Here is a 13,098-nt window from a genome sequence, read left to right as displayed (position 1 = left end):
CACCTGTTTTCCCCATTCTATCTGCTAATGAATTAGTAATTAAATGCATTATGTTGACACTCAAATGCCATCTCTCGGTTTTAAAGTTGACATTCCAATGAGATTAATGGGAGACAATCTATTTCACACTTCTGAGTAATTGTTTCAGGTTGTCCACAGGCTTGGCCAGACAGCATTACATCAGTTACACTCATTTGACAATTGGAAGGTCTTGCTCGTGACCATGAGGGCTAGAAACTTACTTAAACAAAAAAAAAAGATCAGGTTATGCACAATCTGATTATATTGTGCTGGCCACATAAACACAACTATCTGGCTGGATTTGGCTCATGGCTATATGCCTGACATCCCGGCACTAGGTGATTTGAATGTTAAAAAACGAAAACTGTCATCTTAATTCAAACAGCAGCAATCAGCCAGTTAGGGAGGCAGTTTGGAATCAGTTCCCTCTCCCCATGTAATGTTCCTGGATTTCCTTTCGTCTCCTCAGTAGTTTCCCACCCCCAAAATGCTGGGTTGTGTCTGGTTTCTTTGTTGTGAATTTTGATATCACCTGCAAGAAGAAGGTAGAGCAAGATAAACAGGATTAAAAATACACTATCCGTTTCTGTCTCTAGCATACACAGACCCTGCGAACACCAGGGGCAGCATCTGGACAACCTTCTCAGCAAGACCATAATGAATACACATTAACCCAATGTTTTAATATCAGGTATTAATCTTTAATTCCACATCACAGCAGTCGAGTGAATGGGGAAGGAAAAAAACCCAGCAGCTATTTACATCTAAAATTCACATCACTTATTTGTTGGTTCTGGAAACATGCTATCACAATATATACAATGAAATACCTTTAGGACACTTGTTCAAATTCTTTTTTTTTCTTTTATGTTTGCTTTCCATTATAGTTAAGAGAGCTTTTTTTGATTTTTTTTAAACATGAATACACAAAAGAGAAGTCGTTAGAGGTTTTTGCCTTTTTTAAATAAGCACAGAATGCCAGAGGTTAAAAACACATTTACAGGGCAGAGTACCAGTCAGACAGCACGATCTATACATTTTTTGCTCAATTTCCTGTACAAATACACAGCATTCAAATGGGATATATACAAAAAACACATGAAGGAAAAATTAAATATCACACTTTTTTCTCTGCTTCTGCTCTACAACCTTTCCAATTTGGCTGCCTCCTCTCCCCTGACAGATATGTAGTAACCCCTTCCCCACCCAAAGAGGGAAATAAAGGTTAAACAAACAAAAAAAAAAGAGGAAAAAATCCCGTGGTCTTGCACCTGGCAGCACAACCAAAACATTCTTCCAACCAATGAGCAACTAACTGGCAGATGAATGCAATTCTTCTCATTGCTTCGTCTCCATCGTTGCCTCTGCCCATTCCTTTTCCTCCAGACAGAGGGTGTAAACACCAATGGTGGAAAGTTTAATAGCCCATGCTTTCAGGAGAGAAGTGGTGGCCCAAGAACCCAAAAGAAGCATTTTCAATTTCAAACTTGGTACATGAGTATGGCATGACCATGTTCCTTGTAAATTATCTCTATTTACGATAGTTACACAGAGCACAGCAACAAACCCTGGTAGCCAAATTCAGCCCTAACTCAGAAAATGTAGTTGTGCCTGCTTACCCCAGGGCTGAATTTGGCTTTAAGTTTCATGCTGCTATTGGCCAAGCATACTTGCCCCAGAGAGTAGTATGAGTGTTACACTCACCAGATCTTAATTATAATAGAATCTCCCCCACCTCCTTCTCTTCCCACCCAGCACAACCCCCACTGCCCTTTGAAATTAGGCATTTAAAAAGAATACACAAAGTATTTTGCAAAAATTTGACCATGGTTCTGAATAACTCCTTGGAGACTCAAATCTAATATGTTTGTGTTAATTGAATTTGCTCCTTCATGAAACTTGGTGGCTATGAACCTGCTGTAAAATTGGCTGACATCTGTTTATATAAGCTAACTGATCATCTAACTTTTAGAAAAAGCCTTTACCAAAAAGTGAAATAAAATCAAAGCTGGGCGTCTCTATGCCAGACGCTGGCCTTCTAATCAGCGCAGCATGATATGCATTTGGAAATCCCTTAGAACTCTGGTTAGCAGTTAGCTCTAGTCAGTCACACTGGCTGGATGTTTAGACTAACTCGAATGTTAACTCCAATTTACACACAAAGCTTTATGCGCAGACACCTTATTTTTTGCTGGAAAGGAGAGCTTAATACATTTCCAGATACAATAATGTTTAACCCTTCTACCAAAAAAGGAAAACAAGCATCTTGTTCTAATAAAGTTTCATATGAAGATCCTGGGCCAGATTCTCAGATGGTGTATATCAGAATATTCCATTCATTTCAATGGAGCTACCCTGATTTACACCAGCTAAGACTCTGGCTCTTAAGAGCTTCACCATTTTTCATTTCTACTCAGATCTGCCTTGGCATTTATGCAAGAGATGAAATGCCCATTGTGGACCAGATTTTAACATCTGTGTTTCAATGGTGCAGGATACAATGATTCCGGGTGTCCTGCTCTAGCAAAAGTAAAGGAAACGGGATAGATCTTCTTCTAGCCAGGCAGGCCAATGAAGAAAACAGAACAATATTTCTTTTGCATGGGCTAGAACTTGAGAAAGAATAAATGAATAATCTCAACACCCGCCTCTATACAATGGCCACCTGAGTCCAAACTTGATACAGATTATCATTTTCAGGAGAATTTGGAAATGGTATATTTGTCCCGTCACGTTGTATAGTGGTAGTGCTAAAGTGGCTTGCAAAGGGAAACGTTTCCTTTTTTGCTTCTTTATAATGTTTTTGATATATAGGAAACAGCATGGATGGGGCACAGAATTGGAGTCTGGCTACCTTGGTTCTGTTCCCATTTCTGCCACTAATTTGTGTAGTATTGGGCAAATCCCTTAACTTCTCTGTGCTTCAGTTTTTCCAACTGTAAAGAGGAAGGGCATTGTTACTTATGCTCCTCCTCTGGAATGTGCTTTGCAGTCTACAGATGAAAAATGCTGTACAAGTACTCCGGATTATTATAAAATTATAAAGAAGGGCTGAAATAAGGGGTTTTATTTTTTGCTTATTTATCTTATAAATATCATGAATATAAAATACTTGATATTTTCTTCCCTATTTTTGCTGGAAGATTTCTCAAAGGACTTGAAAAATGGGAAATTTCTCAGCTCTCAAATAAAATGGCAATTTTAGTGGATCTTTCACCAACAAAGTTTTTCTCCCGTTTGTCAGGTACTAAGCAGGTATTAAACAAAGAAAACAAAAAACCCTAGAACTTAGAACAGCCTGACTAAAATTCCCTTCCCCACTCCACTGCTCTGGTCTCAATCTCTTGCTTTGTGTCACATCATAATTGCACTAAATTCTACAGTTCTTCATAGAGTCTGCCAGCAAAAAAGGGAAGTCAAGAATGGATATTTGTGCAATGTAAAAAACAAAGAGGAAAAAAACCCTTAAAATAAAAGAAGAAGAACTTTTCAAGTCTTCTTTACACACCATAAAGAAGCAAAAAAGGGAATAAACATCTCCCCCCTTCCCTCTTACAGTTAATCTTTAAAATCCCTGAAGCTGGAGTGCACACTACACACTGGACATTTCTTGCAGCTCATAGGGTTTCCTATCTGAAGGGAGAGATGGAGGCATTGTGCAGCAGCAGCAGTGAAATGTATCAGAAGGGCACATAAGATATTAGAGTAACAAACACAGTTAATGGATGTTGGTGTGGATTGTGCAGACTTTCAATCCTGAGGCAAGGACTGGATATGATGTATTCAAGCCTTCTCTTCTTACTTGCTCAGTTATCAAGCAGTTGTTGCATGAGCCTCTCAGCTGGTTCCTTGACTGGAATAAAAGTGCTGGTGACAACCACTTGCCCAGAGCTAAGCATGAGAAAAGGCTCAGAATTGGGTTGCAGCCCTAAAGGCTACATAACCCTCTCTTACCCTGCAGTAAAGGTGGATATGGACTATGACTCCAGTGGAAAAGCAGCTGGCTTACCCAGTAAAAAAATGAAATTAAGGAACAAAAACATGAAAAACCAAAGTACATGTCCATGAACAACCAAAGGAGGCAGAGTTTGTTTGAAATGATACCTCAAAAATCAATATGGAAGCCTGTCAGCACTGGTTAGATCATTTCATCACAACTGAGTCAATGAAGGAGATTACTGTAAAGCTGTTTATGGTCATAAACCTGGAAGACCCAGTTTCTTCATAGAACAGCCGAGTTTCCATTGCCTGCAGAGAATGCACCTTCCAGCCTGACAGTTCATGAAATCCCTGAATTCAGCAATGAGCTTTCACTTCTATGCAGCAAAGAAACATGTCCCTAGTGCAACTGCTTCTACTTGTGTGCATCTCAAAACTGGGAGGAAAGCTTTTTAAAACAATTTGCCACATCCCCCCTTCAATATTCCAATTCTTTTCAGTTTCTGCAAGTCTCTATGGCTAACAGCTTACATGCCACTTTGTGTGGTCTGATAAACTGCAGAAGGAATAAAGCACCCACTGCACACAAAAAATAATAATTAAAAATAACATAAAACCAAAAAGTATAAAATACAATAAAAAGGAAAGCAGCAACCTCACATGCCAGCCCAAACTTTGTATGGGCTCCGGACATTAACTCATGGCAGTAGAAAGTAAAGAATTGGATTACTGTTCTCTCCTCTGAGTCCTAAACTTTTACATCTTTCTTCTGGTCAGACCTGGAATTACTATACAAGCTTCTTTCCAGGTAGTCCTGCTTACTGCTCACTGATGCCATGCTCCCATGCTACCCTGGCCTGCTCCTCCTTTCCACCACTCGCTGGTTGGGAGACTTTGCGATGGAGTGGCCGGTGTTTGTCTTCCTCTTCCATCATCAGCATCATTTCCTCTTCATTCTCCATGTTTGGGAGCCGAGCATGATATGGTTTTGGGGGGAGAGCTGGAGGGTCCATAGTGTCCTGAGGAATGACTCCAGATGGAGCAGAGTGGCTTCGACATGGCTGGGACTTGAGTGACTCCAGAACATCAGGTTCAGAGAGACTGTACCTGACAGGGAGGTAGGGTGTCTCTAAGTCTTCATCAGTATTCCAGGCCTGGCTAGGGACAGAATCCATGGTGTCTGTGCGAGGAGGGGGCTCAGATGAGTGTCCAAAGTTACTCTCACTTAAGGAGGACACACCACTGCTAGCACTGCCTGACAGAGTGGAGTTACTTCCATCCAGGCCAGACTGGGGACTTGTGGGTGATGCAGGAATTGGATGAAGAGGAGACTGTTTAAAGAAAAACACATGTTAACATCCGTGATTGGGCAATTGTGAACCTCAGTGGCCTTGTTTCATTGTTTACAGCTCATTAGTTACCGCCTAATTGCTTTTGTATTTAAGAAAATAAGAAATCTGAGCCATTTGTACACCCACAACCTGATTTCCATGTACAAATACCTGTTTGTACAGGCAAATGTGTTTTTCCTGTATGCATGATCAAACAGTAAAAAACTAGCAGTCATGGTGGTGACACCCTCTTCTCCAATCCTATTTAACATGTCCTACATCCCAGCATCTTCCATTCACCACACCTGCCTTGCTAGGATCTCCTACATTCCGTAAATATCGGAGTATTTATGTAAAATCTTGCAACACAAATATTACAATAAAAACATTAATAATGTGTTATAAGTTTTTACACATTGATTTATTTTTTCAGTAGTTTTGCTATTTAGAAGTTAGTAATTGCTATTTATTAAAACTGTTTCAGTAGCTATTTCCATTCCTTAGTTCAAGAGTACATATTAACTAGCTTCCTTTTGTCTTTTTATTTTAAAAGATTTAATGCCACACTGTGTATCCCTGCCCTGCCTAATGCATGCTGTCTCCCCCCAATTCCTGTAGCTCTCATTGTGGGCATCTCCACATTTATCTTATTTCTGTATTTTCCAATTTTCTCTTCTCTCTGTTCTTTTTTGCTCCTTTTCCCTCTCTCCTCTCTCTCTATTCTTTCTCTATTTTTCTGAGGTTATGTCTATATTCTTCCTGTTGTTTCTCTATTCTCCATGTCCAATCCTCTCCCAGTCCTGGAAACCAAACTGTCTGCAAGTGAGGTCCAATGGAGTCTGATGGGGAATCAATCAGTTTTGCAAGTGGATCTGTGGCTATCTAGCCCTGTCCCCAATCTTCTCTGAGTCTGTGAGGAAGTAGCTCCACCCAAGCAGGACCTTCCACAGCCATAAAGATTTTTGGTCTGTGACTTTATACTCTCATTTCTCTTTCCTTTCTCCCTCTGCTTCTTTTCCTTGTACTCTGTGCTGCTTTATTCCCCTCCTCTTCCCTTTACTGCTTCTCCTCCCAGCCTGCATGCTGCTCTGCTGCCTGGCTCCTCAGAGATGAAGTAAAAGTAAAAAGTTCTCTGAAGCTTAATAGCAGTAAATGTCAGAGAGTTTTGTTAATTTCACACTTGCAATCACCTGTTCTGCTCCTCTCTCTACTCCACTGCTGATGCACACTGAGCAGGGGGTAAGGAAAAAGAACAAAGGGGGAGCAATTTCTAAAGCACTCATCAAATCTTGTTAATTTCAGTTTACTGCTCTGCTGGAAGCAGCACACAGAGAGACAGAAGTTTTAGAAAGCATCAGTATACAGCCTACTGATGTATATTGGCCCAATTGACTCATTTGCCAGCACGTTCATGCAGGTGCACCTGTTGTGTCTATGTCTGAAAATCTGGCCCTAAAGGGAATAGCAATGAATGAACACTCTTAGCAATTTGTTTACTCTCTAATAAATAACACTCTCTTTAGCAGATTGATTCTAGAGATTTTATTATTTGATGAAAAGGACTGATTGGAGAGACAGCAGGCTAAGCATTAGTTTTACTGTTTTCATTCAAAACAATGAGTTCCAGATGAGGTCATAGACCCTTTGTTTTCTGTATGTATCAGGAAAGAGTAACTAACCCTTGCCTCTTGAGGCACAGAGTGGAAAGCATCTACTTTAAGAAGAGAAAAGAAGATCTGCCAAATCACTAACTGATGTTCTGTTCTGGAGGGCAATCTAAAGAGAGCTGACAACTAAACATTTTATCCCCCCATTCCTGTATCAATTTGAATCAAAAGGTATAGTAGGCCAAAAAGATAAAAATGCTGCTAGTCTGCCCTCAACCTCTCTCAAAAATCCCTATGTGAGGGGCATGAGAGTCCCAACTGTGATTAGAACTGGCTATTCAAAGGCTTGTGTTCTTGGATCGAAAACACATATATATAGTAAGAGGGTAAGCCTCCTATGGGCTAAAGAGAGCACAAACATATCTATGGGCTACTTGATTACTGGAACAGCAGCAAACTGTCCATTTAATGGAGATCTTGGTGTAGACAATCACCATGTCAGCCTTCAGTCTGAACTTCTGTTTCTTAGAAATAGATGATGTATTTTCTAGTGCTCAGACAATACAGGAATAAGGCAGGCTGGAGAAGGTATATGAGAGCTGGAGATTCTGGAATTGATCATAACTGCTAATGACCAGATTAGCTGGATGCTGTGTTCTGCAACCTTGAGAGGTCATTTTACCTTGCGCAATGTCCGAGCAGGCAGTGCTGGAGGAGCATCACTGAGCTGGTGGTGAAAGGCATCAAAGTGCAGTGAGTAGTGACCTGAAATGAGACAAGGAATAAAATAGTAATAAAGAATTGTAGCTGTGGGCTCACAGATCTGTACAACCTCAAGGCAGTAAGAATTCACTGTTCTAGTCCTCTGTAACATCAGGTAACCAGGTCCAACTGCTGACAGTCCCATCTCCAGTCCAGAGCTTACCAAATATCCTGGAAAGCAATCTTTGTAATGGGTAACCCAAAGTGTATCTGTTACAAAGTGCAAATGAGGAGTTCAGTAGCAACAACAGAATTCTACCCACCGCTGTTATCAAGGATTTCATGGCAAGGCAGCAGTCTCTTAAATGCTGAATGTCTGGAAACACAATTAATATCTTTGTAGCCTTAAGCTACTGCTGAGGATCGTCACTGACAAGAAGCCAAGACAGCTTACACTACTCATAAACCTAATTCTAGTCCCAAAACACACTTACGACCTTATTGCTGCAGCTGATGAAATTTTAAGTGTTATCTAATGTCAACCAAGCAGACCAAATAGCCTTCTCTCCCTGCACTCCTTACAAAAGGCTCATACAAGTCAATGTTGGCTTTCATGTGACCTAGGTTTATCTGTGCATGAGCACAGGACTTATCAGGTGGACCTCCTGGGGATTTCCTTACCATGGGGTAGGCTTCGGGGAGGTACTGGTGGGGCCAAGATGCTCCCAACGTGGGCAGACAGGAATGGCAGGGCCTCTCTGGTTCCGCTGTCTAGGCTCCAGCTGCTGGGCGCTGCTGGCACAGCTGAAGGATGGAAACAGATTGAACTTGGGTACATTACATTACAAGTTTTTCTTGGGGATGGAGGCAATGGCATTTCTCCATTCCTCAACTGAGTATGTGGATCTGGCTCCTTGCCATTTGATGTAGTACCTGACCATAAGGTGGACCTGAAGGCAGCAAGCACAAGAGAAGCTGTGCGCTCTTTGGCTGCAAGGATAGGCCAGACTCCAAGGCCAGGGTGAATTAGGGGGCTGCAATCTACAGAAAGGTGATTATTTTAAATGTAAGGGTAAAGAGAAGTAGACTACAAGCATAAGTGGCAGAAACCTCAGTAAACACAACAAAATCTGTTACTGCACCATAATGGCTAGGTGGAGGATGACTAAGCTGATCATATCTAAACATAATGCAATAAAAACATTACCTTTAATGGCATCATTTACTAGGCAAAGAGTTAATTACTAGCTATGATCACTATTTTTCAAAATGTGGTTATAAGGAATCAGAAAACCCTATTTCAGAATTACCATCAGAAGACCTGATTTTCTTTAGCCAAAGAAGACAAGAAAGCTTTCCTGTCTTCATAATCATATAATACATACTGGTTACGATCTCTAAACGCCTTCAGTTTTGCATGGAAAAGAACTCAGGCAGAGAAACCTAAAGTAATACACTCAGATCCGAGAAGCAATAGCTTTTTCCTTCTAGACTGAGTGACATTTGAAATGTCTGGAAAGATCTGAACTCTCATTATTAAAGAAAATACACCCTTTTTTCTTTCAGACACACTGCACCACTTTCTTGATGACAAGAAGCAGCCAATATACTAATCAATGTGCCAGAACAGCGACTTTATCTATTTACTGCTGTGTTGGTTATTCTAAAACTGTTTAATATCTGAAGGGGGAATCAAAATGATTTGGAGAGTCTAACAAAGACACTGAAACTAGTTTTGATTAAAAATATTAGCCCTTCCTTGCAGGCTCTGGGTGACAGAAAATACGGGTTCTAACAATAGATCTGACAGTAGAAGATGTGAATACATATGGGGTTACAAAAAGCTGATGATATACCAGTGAGTCCATCTCGTGGCTACTAATGCCAAGTAGCAAGTGGAAAATGCAACAGGGACCGTAATGCAATAGATGCCAATGGAATTATAGTTACTTTTTTTTTTCCTAATGGGACCTTATCCTCATTCCTCTGCATCTGTTTTGGGGACATAATTGGACGAAAGTAGTAGGTGCTAAGGGCCTCCACTGGCAAAAAATAATCAAAGAGACACTCAGCTAGCCTAGAATACTTTATAGGCCTTAAACTTAACTAAAGTTAATGGCGGCTGGGGGAGGGGGATGGGGTAGGAAGAGGAGATATGCCCAGGAAACAGCTTGTATCTTGGAGAGGGGAAGAAATGCCCTTCAGTCCCAGGAGTCACTGACCTGTGAATATTTCACTCTTAACATGACAGGGATTGTATATTTTCCATATTTCTGTACTTGGTGAGGGTTTTTTTAAAAGGGGTGAGGGTTCTACCTCCAAATCCATCAATGTCTAACCTTGGACTACACATGTATGTTCTGGAAGAAGGTTGGTGATCTTGGAGAAGTTTAAAAATTCCCTAATCTTTTCCCCAGTCCAGGAAAATGTTTTACTACTGTATCTCAGAGGACCATCCCATCAAAAGATATCCTCTATTCACATGAGTGTCAGCCCCAGGCACCTGGCCAAATTCCAATCTTCCTTCATGATTTCACCAGCCATTCAACTGCATGAGCAAATTTTACTTACCTTGTAAATCTGCTTCTCTGAACACATCATCTTGCAGGATTCTCACTCCTGAGTCTCAGCTCCCTAGTATAAACAGGCAAAACTTCCCAAGCTTTGAGGGGTTTTTTATGGTCCCTAAAGGTCTGTAGTAGTGGATAGGAATAAAGGTCACCCCACAACCAAGGCTGTGTGCCACAACTCTGTTTATATATTGCCGTTGGAGCTTTTTAATTAGTTCCTGATTCAGCAGGAAGCAAAGGCTTCCCAAGAGAAAAAAAAATGAGCCAATTATAAAATCAAAATGATTGCAAAATTAGACCCTCAAACATGAAAGATGTAAAGATAAACACACATTAAAAACATCAATCCAAAAGTGGAAGGGGTCGGGGGAAGAGACAGAGTGAGAATCCTAAAAGAGGGTGGACCAGCTCCAGGGATGCACCTGATCTGTACAGAGTGCAGGTCAGGGTAGTATATGCAAAGATGGCATCAAGTTCAGTTCTGCACTCACCTGATCCTGCTGGTTAGAATAGCCTGAGGATTGCTCTAGTTTATACCAGCTGCAAATAGCCCCTGTCAGGGTTCCCTCCCCACTCTGAACTCTAGGGTACAGATGTGGGGACCTGCATGAAAGACGCCCTAAGCTTATTTCTACCAGCTTAGGTTAAAAACTCCCCAGGCACAAATTCTCCCTCGTACCTTGGGTTTAAGTAACGCTGCCACCACCAAGTGATTTAACAAAGAACCAGGGAAAAGGACCACTTGGAGTTCCTCTTCCCCCAGCAATCCCCCCAAGCCCTTACACCTCCTTTCCTGGGGAGGCTTGAGAATAATATCCTAACCAACTGATTACAAAATGATCAAAGATCCAACCCCCTGGGTCTTGGAACAATGGAAAAATCAGTCAGGTTCTTAAAAGAAGGATTTTATTTAAAGGAAAGGTAAAAGAATCACCTGTGTAAAATCAGGATGGTAAATACTTTACAAGGTATTCAGATTCAAAACACAGAGGATTCCCCCCTGGGCAAAACCTTAAAGTTACAGAAAACAGGAACAAACCTCCCTCTTAGTACAGGGAAAATTCAAGTTACAGAAAACAGGAATAAACCTCCCTCTTAGCACAGGGAAAATTCACAAGCAAAACAAAAGATAAACTAATCCACCTTGCCTGGCTTACCTATATTGGTTGCAATATTGGAGACTTGGATTAGGATGGGTTGGAGAAGACGGATTTCCGTCTGGTCCCTCTCAGTCCCAAAACAGAACACACACACACACAAAAAGCACAAAAAAACCCTTCCCCCCGCAATATTTGAAAGTATCTTCTTTCTCCATTGGTCTTGTTGGTCAGGTGCTAACCTGGTTATCTGAGCTTCTTAACCCATTACAGGTAAGGAGGAATTCTAGGCTACCCTTAGCTGTATGTTTATGACAGCCCCAGTGGCCAAAAACACACCCAGGGATTGACGTAGTGCAGGGTCATCGCAGCTGTGTCCTTTTCTCTGCTACATTGGCATCAGGAAAAAGGAGTTGAATAAGAACCTCTGTGCTGGCTCTACACCACCAAGACCAGCCATAGGTATTTTACCAGTTTGGTGCTCTGTAGTATAGGGCAGTGGTTCTCAACCAGAGGTACACGTACCCCTTGGAATACTCAGAGGTCTTCCAGGGGGTACATCAACTCATCTAGATATTTGCCTAGCTTTACAACAGGTTATATAAAAAGTCAGTGCAAACTAAAATTTCATACAATGATTTGTTTATACTGCTCTGTATACTATACACTGAAATGTAAGTACAATATTTATATTCAAATTCATTTATTTTATAATTATATGGCAAAAATGAAAAAGTCAGCAATTTTTCTGTAATAGTGTGTTGACACTTGTATTTTTATGTTTGATTTTGTAAGCAAGTAGTTTTTAAGTGAGGTGAAACTTGGGGGTGCGCAAGACAAATCAGACTCTTGAAATGGATACCATAGTGCCACCATTAAAAATAATATGCAACAGTTGTATGCCACAAAATGGTTACCAAGCAACAATGTTGCTACTTGAGAGTACAGAGCAAAGGTCAAATGTTGAACCTACAAAACGTTTTACTGATCAACAGTAATCTTTCCCTGATGGGACTAAAATTGACATTCATACCAATGTTCTGTACTAGGATGATAACCACAAGCATTAAACTAGAGTTTATTTCTTTTCCTTTCCTTGAGGCACTTTTGTTAAAAGGGAGAAATCAATAGCACTGATCAGAGGGAATCTGAAAAACAGATGTAAATCTAGTCCACTAGCCCATTACACTACGTGGATCTGCTCCTCAGCCCGTATCAGTGTCTAGAACTACTGTACATGATCCTGTTGATGGATGGTTCAGAACCTGGTTTCTGCCTGTTGGAACCAACACTTTATCCAGCTATGCTCCAGGGAGGAAGCTACCATCGAAGCTACTATTGCCCTAGAGCAGCCAAACCATCTGGTGGAGCCGAGTGCACTTGGTGGTCAAGTTCAGCAGAAGGGAAGCTATAGCTGAACTGTTTTTCCCTTCAGCAGCTGGTGTCACTCTGCTGTCAGTGAGAATTAGTACAGAGGGCTTCTCACTGGAGACGGGCTTGGACAAGTTCACAGGACATGAACATTTACAAAAAACAAGTTGGTTAATGGCACTCTTGACTTACAGACAGTGGTAATGGTTCAAAAGGTTGCACATATGCCTGCAGCTGCATTTATTTACATTCACAACATGGCTCAGGAGCTGGGATTCCCTGATTATCCCCTACAGAGGATTATAAAACATTCCAAAAGAGACTAACCAGTCAACCACCTGACCTTGATATGTGCATGAGACATTTGTTTTTGCCAACAGGGATTCATGTTTGTAACTTAAAAAAACCACGACAACTTGATTTAACAAAATGTTCGTCTCTACTAATGACGGTGAAATGT

At 41.0% G+C, this 13,098-nt stretch overlaps 1 protein-coding gene across 9 annotated transcripts in view; it reads right to left on the bottom strand.

Moving 5' to 3' along the window:
* Positions 1 to 700: 700 nt before the first annotated feature.
* The window catches only part of DOCK3 (dedicator of cytokinesis 3), a 609,762-nt gene continuing 597,364 nt past the window's right edge, over positions 701 to 13,098 (bottom strand). For 7 of the 9 annotated variants that reach the window (XM_048858121.2, XM_048858122.2, XM_048858129.2 and 4 more), the window contains 3 exons: positions 8,282 to 8,404; positions 7,581 to 7,663; positions 701 to 5,291 (listed from right to left, as the gene is read on the bottom strand). In XM_048858121.2, the coding sequence (XP_048714078.1) occupies positions 4,779 to 5,291; positions 7,581 to 7,663; positions 8,282 to 8,404 (719 nt within the window). In that variant the 3' untranslated portion in view covers positions 701 to 4,778. The remainder of the gene's footprint in view (positions 5,292 to 7,580; positions 7,664 to 8,281; positions 8,405 to 13,098) is intronic. The other 2 variants (XM_048858128.2, XM_048858131.2) reach the window with 1 other exon arrangement.

This window comes from Caretta caretta, chromosome 7 (assembly GCF_965140235.1).
Source record: "Caretta caretta isolate rCarCar2 chromosome 7, rCarCar1.hap1, whole genome shotgun sequence".
Taxonomy (NCBI): Eukaryota; Metazoa; Chordata; order Testudines; family Cheloniidae; genus Caretta; species Caretta caretta.
This window is presented reverse-complemented; position numbering and strand designations above follow the sequence as displayed.